At 35.1% G+C, this 17755-nt stretch overlaps 1 protein-coding gene across 1 annotated transcript in view; it reads left to right on the forward strand.

Moving 5' to 3' along the window:
• GPHN (gephyrin) overlaps window positions 1–17755 on the forward strand; it is a 795631-nt gene that overhangs the window by 301486 nt on the left and 476390 nt on the right. The window contains exon 3 of the mRNA XM_042781141.1: window positions 11921–11978. Coding sequence (XP_042637075.1) covers window positions 11921–11978 — 58 coding nt within the window. The remainder of the gene's footprint in view (window positions 1–11920; window positions 11979–17755) is intronic.

Genomic DNA, 17755 nt, shown 5'->3' on the forward strand with positions numbered 1-17755 from the left:
GCAAAGTAAAACTGTTCCATAGGGTTTTCAAGACTGTGACCTTTTGGAAGCAGATCACCAGGCTTTTCTTTTGAGATGTTTCACTACTACTACTTCTTTTTTTTCTGATTTTTATTGTGATTTGGGTGAAAGTTTACAGAGCAAATTCATTTTCCATATAGCAGTTCATACACATTTTGTTTTCATGACATTGACTGCAATCCCTATGATGTAACAGAATTCTTCTTACTTCCTCCCTGTAGTTAACTCTTCTCTGTGTCCTTCCTTCGTATGCATTCCTGCCTCCTGAGCTACCTCCCTCTGCAAATACTGTCCTTCTGTTCTCCTATGATTGCTCATTCTAAGGAGTGTACCAACCTGGTATAAATGTTCACTCTATATTCTTGTCTGTTGTTTGGCTGGAAACCATGGGAGTGAGTTCAATTCCAGGCCTGAAGGGTAAATAGGGGCCATACTCTCAGGAGTCTCATCAGGTTCTTTCAGAACAGTAAACCTGGTCTTTTTTATGATTTTGAATTTGCTCCACATTGTTCTCCCACTCACTCTAGGATCTCCTTTATTGATCTGTTTCCGAATGGTTGACACTAGTAGTCAGGCACCATCTAGTTCTTCTGGTCTCATGGTCATATAGGTTGAGGTTCGTGTGGTCCACTAGTCCCTTGGACTAATTGTTCCTATGTGTATTTGGTTTTCTTCTTTGCTCTGGACCAGGAGAGACCAATTGTTGCATCTCGATGACCCCTTACAAGCTTTTAAGACTCCACTTGCTACTCACCAAAGTAAGATGTAGAACGATGTTTTTGTGTAGTATGTTATACCAGTGAAGGTTGATGTCCCCCACAGTCATGGACCCAAGCCCACAGATCCAACAGTTCTCTCCATCACAGTGAGGTATCTCACTTCTAAGGAGCATTCTGGTTTTACTTCCTCCAAGACAGATGTTTTAGTTCTTCTTGCTGCCATGATGTATTCATCATTATTTGCCAACATCACAATCTGAATTTGTCACTTCTTCTTTGGTCTCCATTTTCCCCTTGTCCTGCTTTTGCATATATATGAAGTAGTTGAAAATGCCTTGGCTTTGGTCAGGTGCACCTTAATCATCAAAGTGACATCTTTTAGTTTTCTTTATGTTCAGATGAAATCCATACTGAAGACTGTAGTCTTTAACCTTTGTCAGTAAATGCTTCAAGTCATCTTCACTTTCAGCAAACAAGGTTATGTCATCTGCATATCTCACATTGTTAATGAGTCTAATTTAGCTTCCAATCCTGATGCTGAATTCTTTTTCATATAGCACTCATTCTTGTGTGAACATGTTTTTTATTTTTCTTGTATTTATCTCATATATTTATTTTATCACTCTATATCTAGGAGTGGAATTGCTGGATCACATGACAACTTTATTTTTAAACTTCATAGGAACTGTCCGACTATGTTCACATAGCTACATCACTTTATATTTGCACCAGCAGTGTATAAGGATACCAGTTTCTCCACATCTCATCATTGCCTGTTATTGTCTGTCTTTTTCATTATAACCACACTAGTGTATGTGAGCTGCGATGGCACTGTGGTTAAAGCATTGGGCTGCTAATGAAAAAGGTCAGTGGTTTGAACCCACCAGCTGCTCAATGGGAGAAAGATGAGATAGTATGCTTCTGTAAAAATTTACAACCTTGGAAACCCGATGAGTATCTCTATGAGTCAAATTCAAACCGATGACAGTGGGTTTGATTTAGTTGATTTAGTGCATGTGAAGTGGTATTGGCTTACATTTCCCCAGTAACTAATGATAATTAACATCTTTTCTTGTGCTTTTAGCAATTTGTATATCTTTCTTGGAGAAATGTCTATTCAGACAGATCCTTTGTCCATTTTTAAAATCAGGTTATTCTCCTTATTACTGAGCTGTAGTAGTTCTTTATATATTACAGATACAGGTCTCTTGTGAGATACATGATTTGCAAAAACTTTGTTCCATTCTGTGGATTGCCTTTTCCCTCTTTTTAATGGTATCTTTAAGAGCATAAATGTTTTTAATTTTGAAGATGTCTTATTTTCTTTTATTTGTGCTTTTGGTGTCATATCTAAGAAACCATTGCCTAATTGAAGATCACAGAATGAACCATTATTTTTTTTCTGAGTTTTATGGGTTCAGCTATTACATTTAATTCATTTTGATTTGATTTATGTACATGATGTGAGGTAGTGGTCCAACTTCATGTTGTGCATATACATATCCAAACATCCACACATCATTTGCTGAAAAGTCTATTCTTTCCCATGGGATTATTTTGGCCTTCTTAAAAAATTGATTGACCATAAATGTGATGGTTTATCTGAGCTCTCAATTCTATTCCTCTAGATATCTATCTTATATCAGAACCACACAGACTTGATTACTGTAGCTATGTAATAAGTTTCAGAATCAGAAAGTGTGAATGCTCCAGCTTTATCATCAAAACTAATAGTTGGTAAAGTTGCTGTTATTTTCATTTTGGACAGGGAGTAGCAAAAAGGATTGGTATTACGTGGGTTGCGCTAAGTTTTCTCTTAAAGTGTCTACCCCTATCTCCCAAGATGCTTATAACTCAGTTGTTTGCTTTAATTATTTCTAGGTTGTTTCTGTTTATTGGACTTTTTTATGATTTTTTTTGATGTTTATATGAGTTTTAATCTCATTTCACATTTCTGTGTTTAGTATAATAGTCTCTCCATATTTCCTGTTTTTAGCCAGCTGACCAATCAGCTTGTCATTATATTATTTCATCAGTAGACTATGTTCATATACATAATGTATGTATGTCATATAACCCCTTTTAATCAAAGAAATAAGTTAAGCTATATACTTTTCCTGCCTTTTTAACAGTCAAAACCATTATTTATTGATTTGAAATTGAGTAGTAGTAGTAATAATCTGAAAATGTAATTTCCATACCCTCCTAGGATTGAATTCCAGGAAAGGCAGTATTTTGGATATTGCTGTTGAGGCATTAATCAAGAGAAAAGTGAGTTTTTTGTTGAAATAGAATTGAAGTTTATCATAGCAACTTTATTTTTCTTTTTATTCTAGGAGTTAACCATTGGCATCTTTGAATCCTTATTTTACTAACAAATTTACTCACAAACCATTGTCTTACTAACAAATTCTGTTATGTTACATTATGTTATGCTATTCATGTAGCAGTTTAGATTGCTTTTATGAAACATCACGATATTTTACTGTGATAGGTACTTTTTTTTTCTTTCTTTTTTCAATTAATTATTTTTATTTTGAAATAATTTTGAACTTTAATTTTCCAGTGAGTTCTGTTATAAAACTTGGTGCGTTCAAGACTTAAAGACAAAAAAAAGAAAAAGAAAAGAAAACCAAAATTGCCCAATCTTCCTTCTGAGGAGTGGCTCCTGGGGTTTGAACCACCAGCCTTCTGGTTAACAGTCAGATGCCTTAGGCACTATGCCACACGAGCTTCTAAATACCATTATATACACAACTTTTCAGTAACAGTAATAACTATGAGTCAGGTTTGACTCGACGGCACATAACAACAACAACAACAATAACAATAATCTCTAAATAGCTACATAGACACACAAACTGAACAGGTGTGGGAAGGTGAATGAGACTAAACCCATGAATATATTTAGAATTGACAGAGGATATTTCTACATATGTATTTATATGGACTGTAAATATATCCATTCATATAGTAGAGCATACAGGGGCAAAGTTGTTTTAATAGATAAGGTTGTGTGTTGTGTCAACTTGGCTGGGCTGTAGTTTTGAGTGGCTGAGCCAGCTGGATGTAGTTATTCCCCAGGATAAGATTGTAAGCACTTCCATGGTGGAATTTGCTGTGAGCAGCTGAGTAGCTTCCTTCAGGGTGTGGCCTGCTTCCAGTATATAAGGAGAACTTTTGGGAAAGGTCTCTAGCTTGTTGGCACATTTTGAATCCTGCATTTGGATGAGTCTCAGCTCCTCTTCCTGAGCTTGAACCAGTGGCCTGCTGTGTGCCTGTTTATCTTGGGATTGTGCCATTCTACTTGCCAACTTTGGGTTCAGCAGCCTCAGCAGCCAGAAGCTGCATGATTTATAAGAAGCCTCTAGCTCCAGTGGGCCTGGAATTGAGAGGCAGAGCAATAGCCTAAGATCAAGAGGCTTTAATCCGCCCCCAAGCAAGCACTCTGAACTTGGACTCCTAGCCTTCTAAACTATAAGAAAATAAATTCCTGTTTGTTAAAACTGTCTACCTGTGGTATGTCTGTTATAGCAGCACTAGAGAACTAAGACAGTTATGAAAACCTTTTAGCCATAACAAATACCTAGAAGGAAAGACTTGGTGGGCTTGGGGCTCAGGACCATAGTTTCATGGGACATCAAGGTCAGATGGCATAATATCACTCACAAAGACAATGTTCTACATCCTACTTTGGTGAGTAACAACTGGAGTCTTAAAACCTTGTGAGCAGCCATCTAAGATGCAATAGATGGTTTCTCCTCATCTGGAGCAAAGAAGAGTGAAGGAAAGCAAAGAAACATGGAAACAGTTAGTTCAAAGGACTAATGAACTGCATGAACCAAAGCCTCCATGACCCTGAGACCAGAGGCACTAGATGGGTTCCCATCTACTTCTGCTGACCCTATTCTGAAAGGGATCACAACAGAAGGTCCAAGATAGAGTGGGAGAAAAATGTGGACCAAAATTCACAATAATAAAAAAGACCATGCTTACTGGTCTGACAGAAAGGGTGGGCCCCCCAAGACTATGGCCCTTAGTGACCCTTCAGGCTTGCAACTGAACTCAACACAGCAGCACAGCTTTCATCCAAGCAATACACAGGCATATGTGATGAACTGTAACACCAGAGAGGTACATGCTCCTCAGAACAATCAACCATATTAGATCAAAAAGGTAGCATGTTCCCAGGGTAAAGCTCAGAAGACAGGAAGAGATAGGAAAGAAGGAGAAATGGGAAACAGGAAAAACAGGGAGAAAGTGGGAAAAGTGCTTTTACATTGTAGGTATTGCAATGTCATGAAACAAAATATGCATGAATTGCTGAATGGACAACCAATTTGATCTATAAAATTTTACCCAAATCACCATAAAAAGTTTTTAGAAATAAATAAAACTTACTACATTATATTACAAATGTTTGTTTATTCATCTGCTTACCTATAAGACTATGAATTTCTTTGCATCCACATGCCTTGGAGAGTATGGATTACACAGTTTATACTCGGTGAATAAAATGATAAACTCATTATTTTCAGAGCTATGAATTACAGTCCTAGAGTTTTCATTAGTCTTCTTGCTCTAATGCTATTATTTATATCCCAATAATTTCAACTTCAAATTAAAAACTTTAATAATTGTTAATAAGAACTGTAAAATGCCTATTTTACACCTCTTCCAGAAAGTTATATACTTTTCATTTTAGTAACCTCTAATGCTGCTCTTTTACTAGTTATCTTTGTTTGATCTTGTTTACTATATCTCTGCTATATCTTACAGAGTATGAATTAAGTAAGATTTCATTAGCGCTTTCACCATTCAAGCATAGTACATTAAGTCCATGGAAACAATTTTGAAATCAAATCTGAACAGTCTTTTCATTAGCAAGTATAAATGGAAATAAATATCAAAGAGCATAAAACAAAATCTTTTAGGTGGATTAATTTTAAAAAATAGAAACCAGAATGTCATTTATTAATTTACATTGGAGAGATGACATATTCTAAACAACTCAGAATATAAATAGTGCCCTATTTATGATACTCCCTTTTCTGATATTGAGATTCTTAAACAGTCAAAGTTCCTTTGTAAGCACTGAATTAGAACAAAGTTATGTGAGTAATATTAGAGCTTAAGAATCTGATAGAAGTATGATGGAGCCCAAAATACAAGTCATATATGTAATATTAAATTTTCTAATAGCCACGCTTTTAAATGTAAAAAGAAGCAGTTAAAACTAATTTTAATAATATGTCAATATATTCAGAATGTTTCTACAAAATGTAACCAATATAAAGCCTTCTTGTTTTCATTCCATACTAAGTTTTCAAATCTGGTATGTATTTTATACTCATATAGATCTCATTTCACTCCTTCACTTACTAACTCCTTTACTTACTTTTCAAAATTACTGAACCAGTTTCCCCATTTATACAATAGAGGGAGTTGTGAAACTTAAATTAATAATGTATGTGAGGGGACTTCCAGTAAGATGGCGGAATAGGCAGAGAAGCTACACAGACCCTGTTCAACAAAGAAAAAAGAAAACAGTTGACAGAGAAGATAGTCCTGGAACCCTTAACTTTGAAAGGAAGTATACAGAAGGTGATTAGGCACCAACTAATGAAGAACCTTAATGAAAACAGGACCTAAGAATAGGCTTTGCTTGTAAAGGACAGCAAAGACATACAGGAGGCTGACAACGGGAAAGGAGACAGGTGGTGAGTGTATAAGTGCCACCAAGGAGTGAATAGAGGAGCACAATACCCTGCTTACTTAGATAACATCCAAACAAAACAAAGAAAACAAAAATCTTGGGAAAACCACTCCAACATACAATCACCAATTACATATAAACACAAAAACATCACAGTGTTTTGGAAACAACAGAAGATCATGGTCCACACAAAGAATCAAGGTAAAGCAGGAGAAACAAGGGACAAGGATACAGACCCAGAACACATCCTGGAGGAAAAAGCAGCATTGGAACTCCCTGATAAGGAATTCAAAAGAATTATATTTTAGTATCTTCAGTGGATTGACAGACAGATCAAGAAAAACACTGACAAAATTAGGAAAACACTAAAACAATTTTGAAAGACAATACAAGAACAAAATGACAAAATAGATGAAAAATTAGAAATGATACAAAATTTACAAATAGAAATCCAGAGATTAATACTAAATTTTCAAAAATAGATAACACATTGCAAAGAGTGGAATTGAATCAGCGGGAGAGAGAAATAGTGAGATTGAAGACAAATATCTTAATACTTCTTTGGAAAGCAGTCAGTCAGAAAAAAGATCAAAACAAAATGAAGAAAGCCTAAAGGTTCATGTGGGATACTATCAAAAGGAATAACCTACATGCCATTCCTCAGAAGGAAGATTGGGCAACTACTTCCATAGTATTACTGCCTCAGAAACCCAAGGAGGGGTCGCTATGAGTCAGATATGACTTGATGGCAGTACGTTTGGTTTGGTTAGTTTTTAATGGGAATTCCAGAATAGGAGGAGACAAATGAAACCACAGAGAAAATTGTCAAAGATTTGTTGGAAGAGAATTTACCTGGTACGATGAAAGATGAGAATATATCCATTCATGAAGTCCAATGAACTCCAAACATGATAGACCCCAAAAGAAAATCACCAAGACATATCATCATCAAATGCACCAAAACAAAAGACAAAGAAAGAATCCTGAAAGCAGCATGAGTAAAACCTGCAAGGGGCAACCAGTAAGACTAAGCTTGGATTTCTCAGCAGAAACCATGCAGGCAAGAAGACAATGGGATGGTATATATAAAACCCTGAAAGAAAAAAATTTCCAACCAAGAATTATATACCCAGTAAAATTGTCCCTCAAATATGATGGTGAAATTAGGAGATTTCCAGATAAGCAAAAATTAAGGGAATTGGTTAAAACCAGACCAACCTTACAAGAGATGCTAGAGGGAGTCCTTTGGGCAGAGAACCAACAACAGCAAACAACAACTGAATATTAACACACATGATGACATAACCCAGAAACCAACCCAGATATGAAAGTATCCAAAGTAAATAAGCCTATAAGATTATAAACAGGGAACCAGAGACATCAATTGACAAATAAGAACAAACTACAAACCAAAAAGGGGAAAAAATTGTGTAGTTACAGAACTTCTAAATGCTGGGAAAGTCAAGACAACTACAAGATAGAACAGACTGTTCTGACTTGTGAGGAAAATTATGAATCATAGGGAAACCTCAAAGAAAAATGATAAACCTTCACATGAAAATAAAAAAAGAGGACCAGAACAAATATTTAGCAAATACTAAAACAATAGCAATGAAGGAAATGATGACACAGTTCATAAACAAAATGAGCTCAGCATAGAAAATTTTAGGAACCAAAAAAATCATCAACACCATGAAAAAGCACCTGACAAAATGACACCAACAAATTCATACCTGTCAGTAATTACCCTGATTGTAAATGGATTAAATGCACCACTGAAGAGATGGAGAGTTGCAGACTGGACAAGAAAACATAGCCCATTAATCTGCTTTCTACAAGAGACACACCTTTGAGAGAAAGACAAAAACAGACTAAAAATCAAAGGTTTGAAAAAGATAAGCAAATGGCAACCTAAAAGAGCAGGATTGGCAGTATTAATTTCTGATAAAATTGACTTTAAGACAAAAACCACCATACGAGACCAGTAAGGACATTATATAATGATTAAAGGATCAATTGAACAAGAGGACATAACAATAACAAATATATATGCACCCAATGAAAGAGCCCCAAAATACATAAACCAGAATCTGACAGACCTGAAAGACAAATAGATGACTACACAGTCATAGTCGGAGACTTTAATATACCACTTTCAATGAAAGATAGAACAACTGGAAAGAAACTCAACAAAGACACAGAAGAGCTAAACAATACAATCTACTAACTTGACCTTGAAGACATCTACAGAGCACTTCACCCAACAACAGCACAATATATTTTCTTTTCCAGTGCACATGGAACATTCTTCAGCATAGACCATATGTTAGGCCACAAAGCAAGCCTCATTAAATTTAAAAACATTGTAATACTGCAAAGCATCTTCTCAGGACTTCAACAACATATCAAAAAATAATACACTATGACCAAGTGGGGTTCATACCAGGTATGCAAGGATGGTTCAACATTAGAAAAACAATCAGTGTCATCCACCACATAAATAAAACAAAGGAAAAGAACCACATGATCGTATCAGTCAATGCAGAAAAGGCATTTGATAAAATCCAACACCCATTCCTGATCAAAACTCTCAGCAATATAGGAATAGAAGGGACATTCCTCAACATAATAAAGGGCATCTATGCAAAACCAACAGCCAACATTATTCTCAATGAAGTCATATTAAAACCATTACCCTTGTGAACAGGAACCAGACTAGAATGCCCTCTATCACCACTTCTATTCAATATTGTATTGGAAGTCTTAGCCAGGGCAAGAAGGCAAGAAAGGGAAAACAAAGGCATCCAAATTGGTAAGGAAGAAGTCAAACTATCCCTATTTGCTGATGATGTAATCCTATACCTAGAAAACCCAAGATACTCAGCAAAAAAAGAAAAACTACTAGAACTAATTGAGAGATTTAACATAGTGGCGGGATACAAGATCAACATCCAAAATTGATTGGATTCCTCTACACCAGCAAAGAGATTGCTGAAAATGAAATAAGGAAATCAATGTCATTTACAATAGCTACCAAAAAAATAAAATACTTGGGACTAAATCTTACCAGGGACACAAAAGACCTATACAAGACAAAACAAAGCAAAACAAAAAACCCAACTCACTGCCATCGAGTTGATTCGACTCATAGTGACCCCTTCTTGAGTTTCCAAGGCGGTATCTCTATGGAAGTAGATCACCTAGTCTTCCTTCTAAGGAGTGGCTGGTAGGTTTGAACTGCCAGTCTTCTGATTAGCAGTCATATGCCTTAGGCACTATGCCACTTGAGCTCTCAGTAACCCTGAGAGATCTACATAAATGGAAGAACATACTATGCTCATGGATAGAAAGATTGAACATTGTGAAAATGTCAGTTCTACCCAAAACATTGTATACATTCAGTGCAATCCCAATCCAGCTCCCATTGGCAGTCTTTAAGGATATGGAAAAAAACAATCACTGATTCTATGTGGAAAGAAAAGAGACCTCAAATAAGCAAAGCACTATTGAAGAAAAGGAACAAAGTAGGAGGTCTCACACTCCCAGATCTCAAAATCTACTATACAGCCACAGTAGTCAAAACAGCCACGTGGACCAGTGTAACAGAAATGAGAACCCAGAAATAGATCCATCAACCTGTGGTCAGCTGATCTTTGACAAAGGGCTGAAATCCATTAAATGGGGAAGAGATGGTCTCTTTAACAAATGGTGCTGGCAAAACTGGATATCCATTTGCAGAAAAATGAAAGAATATCCGTACCTAACACCATGAACAAAAACTAACTACAGAGTGGATCAAAGACTTAATGTGAAACCTAAGACTGTAAAGTTCCTCAAGGAAAAAATAGGGACAAATTTAGAGGTCCTAATTTATGGCATAGATTGTCAAGCATAACCCAAAATGCACAAACTGCTGAAGATAAACTAGAAGAGTGAGACTTTCTAAAAATTAAATTTTTATGTGCTTCAAAAGATTTCTCCAAAAGAGTGAAAAAAGAACATACAGATTGGGAAAAAATATTTGGCGACAAAATATCTGATGAGGGACTTATCTCTAAAATTCATAGAAAACTCCAACACCTCAACATCAGAAAGATTAACAGTCTTTGCACAGAAGATGTGAATAGACACTTCATTAAAGAGGATATTCAGACAGCCAGCAATTACATGAAGAAATGCTCACCATCATTAGTCATCAGAGAGATGCAAATCAAAATAACAGTGAGATACCATCTCACCCCAGCACTAATGGCAAAGTTCAACAAGACAGAAAATAACAAATGCTGGCGAGAATGTGGAGAGATTGGGATGCTCAAACTGCTAGTGGGACTGTAAAATGATACAACCACTGTGGAAAACAGTATGGCAATTCTTTAAAAAGCTGGAATTAGAAGTACCATTTGACCCAGCAATCCTATTACTAGGTATGTATCCTACAGAAGTAAGAACCAGGACAAAAACACTTATATGCACACCCATGTTCATTGCAGCACTATTTACAATAGCAAAAAGATGGACACAACCTACATGGCCATCAACAGAAGAATGGATAATCAAACCGTGGTACATATACATGATGGAATACTCTGCAGCACTAAAGAATAATGTAGAATCTGCAAAACACTGCATAACGTGGATGAACTTGGAGGACATTATGCTGAGTGAAATAAGTCAATCATAGAAGGACAAATATAGTATTAGTTTGTTATTGTAAAAAGTGAAGAAAAGATTTATATATGAAAGGAAACTTTTTTTGTTGGTTACCATGGGTGTGAGAGAGAAGGAGAGGGGACACTGCAAAAAAAAAAAAAAAAATTGACCCATGTCACTTTAGTTTTGTGTATTTTACTGTACATAAATTTTATTTAAATAAAATGTATTTTAAAAACAATAATATATGTGACATACTTGCCATATGATAACTCCTATATAAATCTTAGCTGCTTTTTCAAAGAAGTGAATGACATATAATAATATCACTGCCACAAAACAAAGAATACATCTTAAGGATGAAATTATTTCTAATTCCCAAATTTAGGAGATTATTTGTAAGCCCCAAATTGTCATACCTTTCCCTTGGAACTGAATGTATATCTCCCTGACTCCTTGTTTAAGTTATTTTTTAAAGCAAACACTATAGCTGCTATTAGTTCCTCACACGTTAGTTGTGACAAAATCCAGAAGATAATGTCGTAATTTTAACAGCATTACAACCATAAGAGAAATTTAGTAATGGTTAATAATCTGACTTCATATGTCTTCTTTCGGTACTCATTTATTATTTGCCTGTTTTTAACTAATACATGAAAAACTTAAGCACAAAGTGGTTATTTTTCTTCTGTGCTTATTGGAGTGGGCGTTGTGCGATTATTGATGGCAGTCTTATGCTAATTGCAGAAATCTCTTCCAAATTTTTCAATACACTAGTATTGGTTTTGAGACTATTTTCTTCTCCTAATTTCAGGTTGGGTGGGACTATATCAGCATACAAGATAGTACCAGATGAAATAGAAGAAATCAAGGTATAGTATGGCTTTTTTTTTTTTTTTTAACCTCTCCAAAGACTTGGCAGTGGTGGAGATGTGGGAAGAATTGCTCTTTCTTTGCACAATTGACTCTTTTGATATGTTAGGACATCATTTAATCTGCAGTTAGCCTGTCTGAATAGTTTTTTAATTGGACCAGATGATCACTGTCAGATTTTATCTACCATTTGCAATCTATTTCTGAGAAAAATATTAGGAGAATCAAAAATGTAACCCATGTAATTCATTGAAAAATCTATTTGAGAAAGCACTGTGTATCAGCATTAATGTGCATGTTGTTGTTGTTGTTGTTATGTGCCGTCGAGTCAGACCCAACTCATAGAGACCCCTCCTTCAGTTTCGAGGCAGTATCACTATCGAATTAGATTGCCCAACCTTCCTTCCAGGAGTGGCTGTTGGGTTTGAACTTCCATCCTTCTGGTTAGCAGTCAAGTGCCTTAGGCACTATGCTATCAGGACTCCCATTAATGTGCATAATAGATTATAATTCCTTTTCCCTTTAATCTTCCAGCAATTATAAATGATATCAACCTTCTAATAAATATTTCCTGGTTCCTTTGAAACGCCATATGCCAATTTGAATTAAAAATTTGTAACACAGTGAACGAGAAATTGACCTTACATTTTGGAAAGTAGAGCATTACTCCATTCTTCTGTCTCTGACATTTTACTAAATCCTGTGGAATGTTAGTCTCCTAAGATAGTTGTTAGGTGTCATAGAGTTGTCTCCGACTCATAGTGACCCCATGTACAGCAGGACAAAACAGTGCCTGGTCTTGTGCCAGCCCCACAATCCTTGCTATACCTGAGCCCATCGTTGCAGCCACTGTGTCAGTCCATCTCATTGAGGGCCTTCCCCTTTTTCATTGACGCTCCACTTCACCAAGCATGATAGCCTTCTCCAGGGAATGGCCCCTTCTTATAACATGACTCTTCCAAGATAACATGTTACCATTGTCCAAAGCAGTTTACAGTCTAATGAGAACTGAATTTGCTGTTTCTCCATAAACAAAATTTATCATTTCAATAGTAACAGTCAAGGATAAACAATAGTTTTAAATGGACATGTAAATATATCAAAAAATCATTAACCTTGATTTGATTTAAACTTGTAAATACTGAGTTCAGTGAATTCAAATCTCAATAAATAGTTTAACTTGTATTATTTTTAAATCAGTTAAGCCCATTGATCACATATAAATAAGTGATATACTATTTGCTGTAATACATCAGTTGTTTTAAATGTGTAGTTGCCATCAAGGGTTAATGTCATAATTCTAGCCTCAAAATTTTGAAAAAGAAATATCAAGATACATTTTGACTTGTTATAAACTCATAAATTATTTTGACTGGAAGAAACCTTAGGTCTAATCAGTTTTCACATGAAGAAATGGAAATTAATAAAGGTGAGGTGCTGAGATTAATTGAGGCTCAGTAAGTACTTGCCTAAATTATAATCAAGTGTAATTAAAGAATCAAAATAACATAAGTTTATTATCTCTTGAGATTCATCTAATAATGACTTAGAAACTTATTTTGAATTCTAGAAACTTTAAGCAATCAATAAATATATATGAATAATTAGGCTGCATTTATATAATTGATATAAAGTTTAAGTCTGTCTATCTTGCTCTGTCTTATAATACATAATAAATTATGTTAAATGATAAAGGATTCTGTGGAAAGGTCACCTGGCCATTTGAAATATTTAATCAGCAAATTCTTTTCAAGAAGAAAACTCATACAATTGAGTTCTATGCAGAGACAGATGCACTTAAGAAAGTATGAGTGTGAGACAACATCACACTAGATCATAGGTAGGCCATAGGGTATAAACCAAAATGAAACTAAACTCATTGTCATCAGTAAATTCCAGCTCATAGTGACCCTAGAGGACAGAGTAGAACTGCCCTGTAGAATTTCCAACACTGTAAATCTTTACGCAGCTGTGGAACGACTGGTGGGTTTGAACTGCTGAGTTTTTGGTTATCAGCTGAGTACTTAACCACTGCACCACCAAGGTTCCTTAGAGTATAAAAGACTAGGGCTAGAGATGGGCGTTTAGGCCATGTTAAAGTTGATTTTATCCTAAAAGCTATGGGATGCCATTATGTGATTTTAAGACAGAAAGTGATATAATCTGTGTAGTAATTTTTAAAAATTTTTCTATAATTAGTGAAAACAAGTGGATTTAGTGGGAAAAAAGAGATTGCAACTAGAAGGAAACCAAATGGCAGGAATGTAGGTGTGAAAAGATTAAGATCTAAATTAAAGCAGTGGCTGTAAGGCTAAAGAAAAAGTTCATTCAAAACTTACTATTGCTTAAGAAGTAGAATCAACAATTCTTGTTAATTGATTCATGTTGCTGGTTAGGAAACTGAGTAGATGGTGCTACTGTGCACTTAAAGAGGACATGTATTTGATAAGGAATACATTTAAAAAGAAAGAGGATAGTTTTTGAATTTACTGAAATCCCTCACAGATAGACCAGTATGCAGTAAATCATTAGATAAATGGGTCTGGATGCTAGAACATAATTATTGCATTAACCCTTGATGACAACTACATATTTAAAACAACTGATATATTACAGTAAACAGTATATCACCCAGAAGAAAGTTTGGATCTAGTGGTTGATACTGGGATTTGTCATTATATAAGAATTACCAGAGGCTATGCTAATAAATGGAATCTCCTAGAAAAGTTATAGGAGGTAGGTAATAACTGGGGACTGAGAATGTAGCCTGGGGGAGGTCTTCCCTAGAAGCAGACAGTTAACATATTTTTTAATTAGTTGTTTGATTAGCAGAAACTTTGGTTGTTTTTTAACATCATGTTCTTTTGAAATTCTACAGTTACAAGAGATATCCTTCAGGGGGAATTCCTTTCAATGTATAGGTATATATTTTATACCTAACATGTAATATATGATTTTTCCATTACTGTTTATATTCAAAACAGCTTCATAGAGTTTAAGGCCTGAGGCATAAAAATATGTAATTGATTCTTGGTTTCAAAAGTATTGGGAGAAAAACTGCTGTAAAATACTGATGTTTGATGGCAACATCAGCATTTTCAGCTGAACTCTGATGTGGAGTTTTTGTTTTGGTTGTAGGGAATGTGAAACATTTAGATATAATGTTCATTTAATAGCCACCTATTCTGGGAATATTAAAATGTATCTAAAAAATACGATTGGGTTTACATTTGACTTATCCCTGTCTTATTCTTGCTGTTGCTAGCTGCCCCTGCTGGGTTCTGACTCCTGGCGGGTTCGTGTGTGTCAGAGTAGAACTGAGCTCTGTAAAGGTTTTAAGACTGTGACCTTCCAGAGGCAGACCTTCAAGCCTGTCTTCTGAGGCCACTCTGAGTGGGATCCAACTGCCAGCCTTTTGACTAGTAGTCAATAAACATGCATGTGTATTTTTACTATTAGAAATACATGATTTTTGGATCAAAGTAATTCATTTTTTGCCAAATGTAATGCTCTTTCACAATGTAGTAATCTTTCTAGCACCAAAATCATTATTTAGTTTATCCATAGTTTAAATTAAGTATGCATTTATTGATTAATAATATTTCTCACCTCAAAATAGTGAATGGATGCTTTTGGACAGAGGCTAAAGAATAAAAAGTGAATACATTCCTGGTCCAGTCACAAACCTCTTGTTCACCCTAGATGTAACAAGGATCCTGAGTTTTGATCACTATCAGTTCTTTGTTTTTCTTTTGTTTGACCTGCTGTGTGCACATCCTTAATGTATTTGTGCTTTTTTGAACTGTATATGAATTAAATCATATTGTATGCAATCTTTTAGATCTTCTTTTATTCAGCACTGTTTATAGGATTCTTCCATGTTGTTGCCTGTAATTAAGGGTTTTTTTAAGATATATTTTTGTTACTGTTTTTGCTGTAAATTTCTCTGTTGTATCACAGTTTATTCATTTATCCTATAGTTGATGGACATTTGGTTTATTTCCACTTTAGGCTATTATGAGAAAATGATGCTATAAGAAAGCTTATAAAAGATTTCTGGTAATAATGTGTAAGAGTTTCTCTGAGGTGTATACTGAAGAATCAAATTCCTGGGTTTTAAGGAATGTATATTTTCAACTTTTCTAGATAATGTCAAACTGTTTTCCAAAGTAGTTATGCCAATTTACATTACCATCTTGGATCTATTTTTTAATTTATTACATATTTATTCTTTAATCTGTCTGCAATTTATATTGATGTAAATTTATTTTTACTTATATATGGACTCACTCAACTGAGATAATATTTTCTCAGCCCAATTTATTGAAAAACCCATCTTTTGCCTACTATTGTGAATTATTTATCATATAGTAAATTCTTAAATGCCTAGACACACACATATAAATCTCTTTTCCTGGAGTTTTTGTTCCACTGATAGATTTGTTCCTTACCCAGCACCAAACTCTCTTGATTGTTGTGCTTTTTTAGCATGTTAGGGAACATCCTATGTCATTTTTCTTTTTATTCTCTTGACATATGTATTAATTACCCAGTTGTGAAGTTCAGAGTCTTCTATTGAGGAGACTTCCAGGTCAGGCCAGGAGAGAATAATCTTTTCATGCCTTCCTGATGACATGTCCAAAGTAAGAAAGATAAAGTCGGCCATCCTCGCTTCTAAGGAGCATTCTGGCTGTACCTCGTCTAAGTCCAATTTAGTTGTTCTTCTGGAAGTCTATGGTGTATCCAGCATTTTTTGCCAAAACCAATTTTGAATATGTGAATTCTTCTTTGTTTTTCATTGTCTAGCTTTCACATGCTTATGAGGTGGTTGAAAATACCATGAAACCTGAGTAAGGATAATGTTTTTAAGAAGTACAGGTTTGGTAAAGCCAAAGGATTGTTAAGAATATTATAGGAGATAAGACTGGAAAGTTAGGTTGTTACCTCATTATAAATGAGTTGTGGGACTTAAAGGAGAAGTTTCGAAAGATTTTGAAGCATGGAAAGACATTTTCAGATTCATTTAAGTCCATATATTATTCTTATCAAAATGCATTGGAAGGGAACCTAGAGACAGACCACTTAGGAAACTTATTATAGATGAACAGTGATAAAGACAAGGGTTCTGTCAGTGGCAACAGGAATAAAAAGTTGGGCGGTATATCACTGTGTAAATACAAGGCTTTGCCCTTTAATGGGATTGTCACCTTGTGTATATCTTAACTAATCTTAGTGTTCCTTAAAATATAGATAATACCATCTTTTTCTATTCTGTTAGGAGGTTTAAGTGTTTGTAAAGTACTTAATACAATATATGGTACATAATAAGCATACAGTGACAGCTATGTGACAGAATCCAAGTAGACTCCAGAAGTGAAGAATATAAAGAAGGAAATACTAATTTTCATATTTTTAATTTAGACAATGGCATGAAGGATGGTGCCAGGCCTTAGGTTAAGAAATTCAAAAGAATCGGCATATTTGGGGAAAATAATGAGAGTTGGGAGGGAGGGTCTTTAGAGACTGCACATAAGTGTGTATATACAACTGGAAATTAATTTACTTCCTCCATCAAATACTTCAGTGGATTTTTGTTTTGTTTTGTTTTTCCTCTCTCTCTCTGCTGAGATTATTCACTTAATTGAGAGCCCCTTCCTGTGTTATCTTGTCTTCAGAGTAATAGCATCCCAGAGGAATGATGGAAGAAATACCTACAAGTTTTTCTCTAAGGTGTTTTTGATCACTGAATCTCTTTTTTTCTCACTAGAACTTGTAT

The sequence above is a fragment of the Orycteropus afer genome, unplaced genomic scaffold (genome assembly GCF_000298275.1).
Source record: "Orycteropus afer afer isolate SDZICR_OR568_19922 unplaced genomic scaffold, OryAfe1.0 scaffold00088, whole genome shotgun sequence".
NCBI lineage: Eukaryota > Metazoa > Chordata > Mammalia > Tubulidentata > Orycteropodidae > Orycteropus > Orycteropus afer.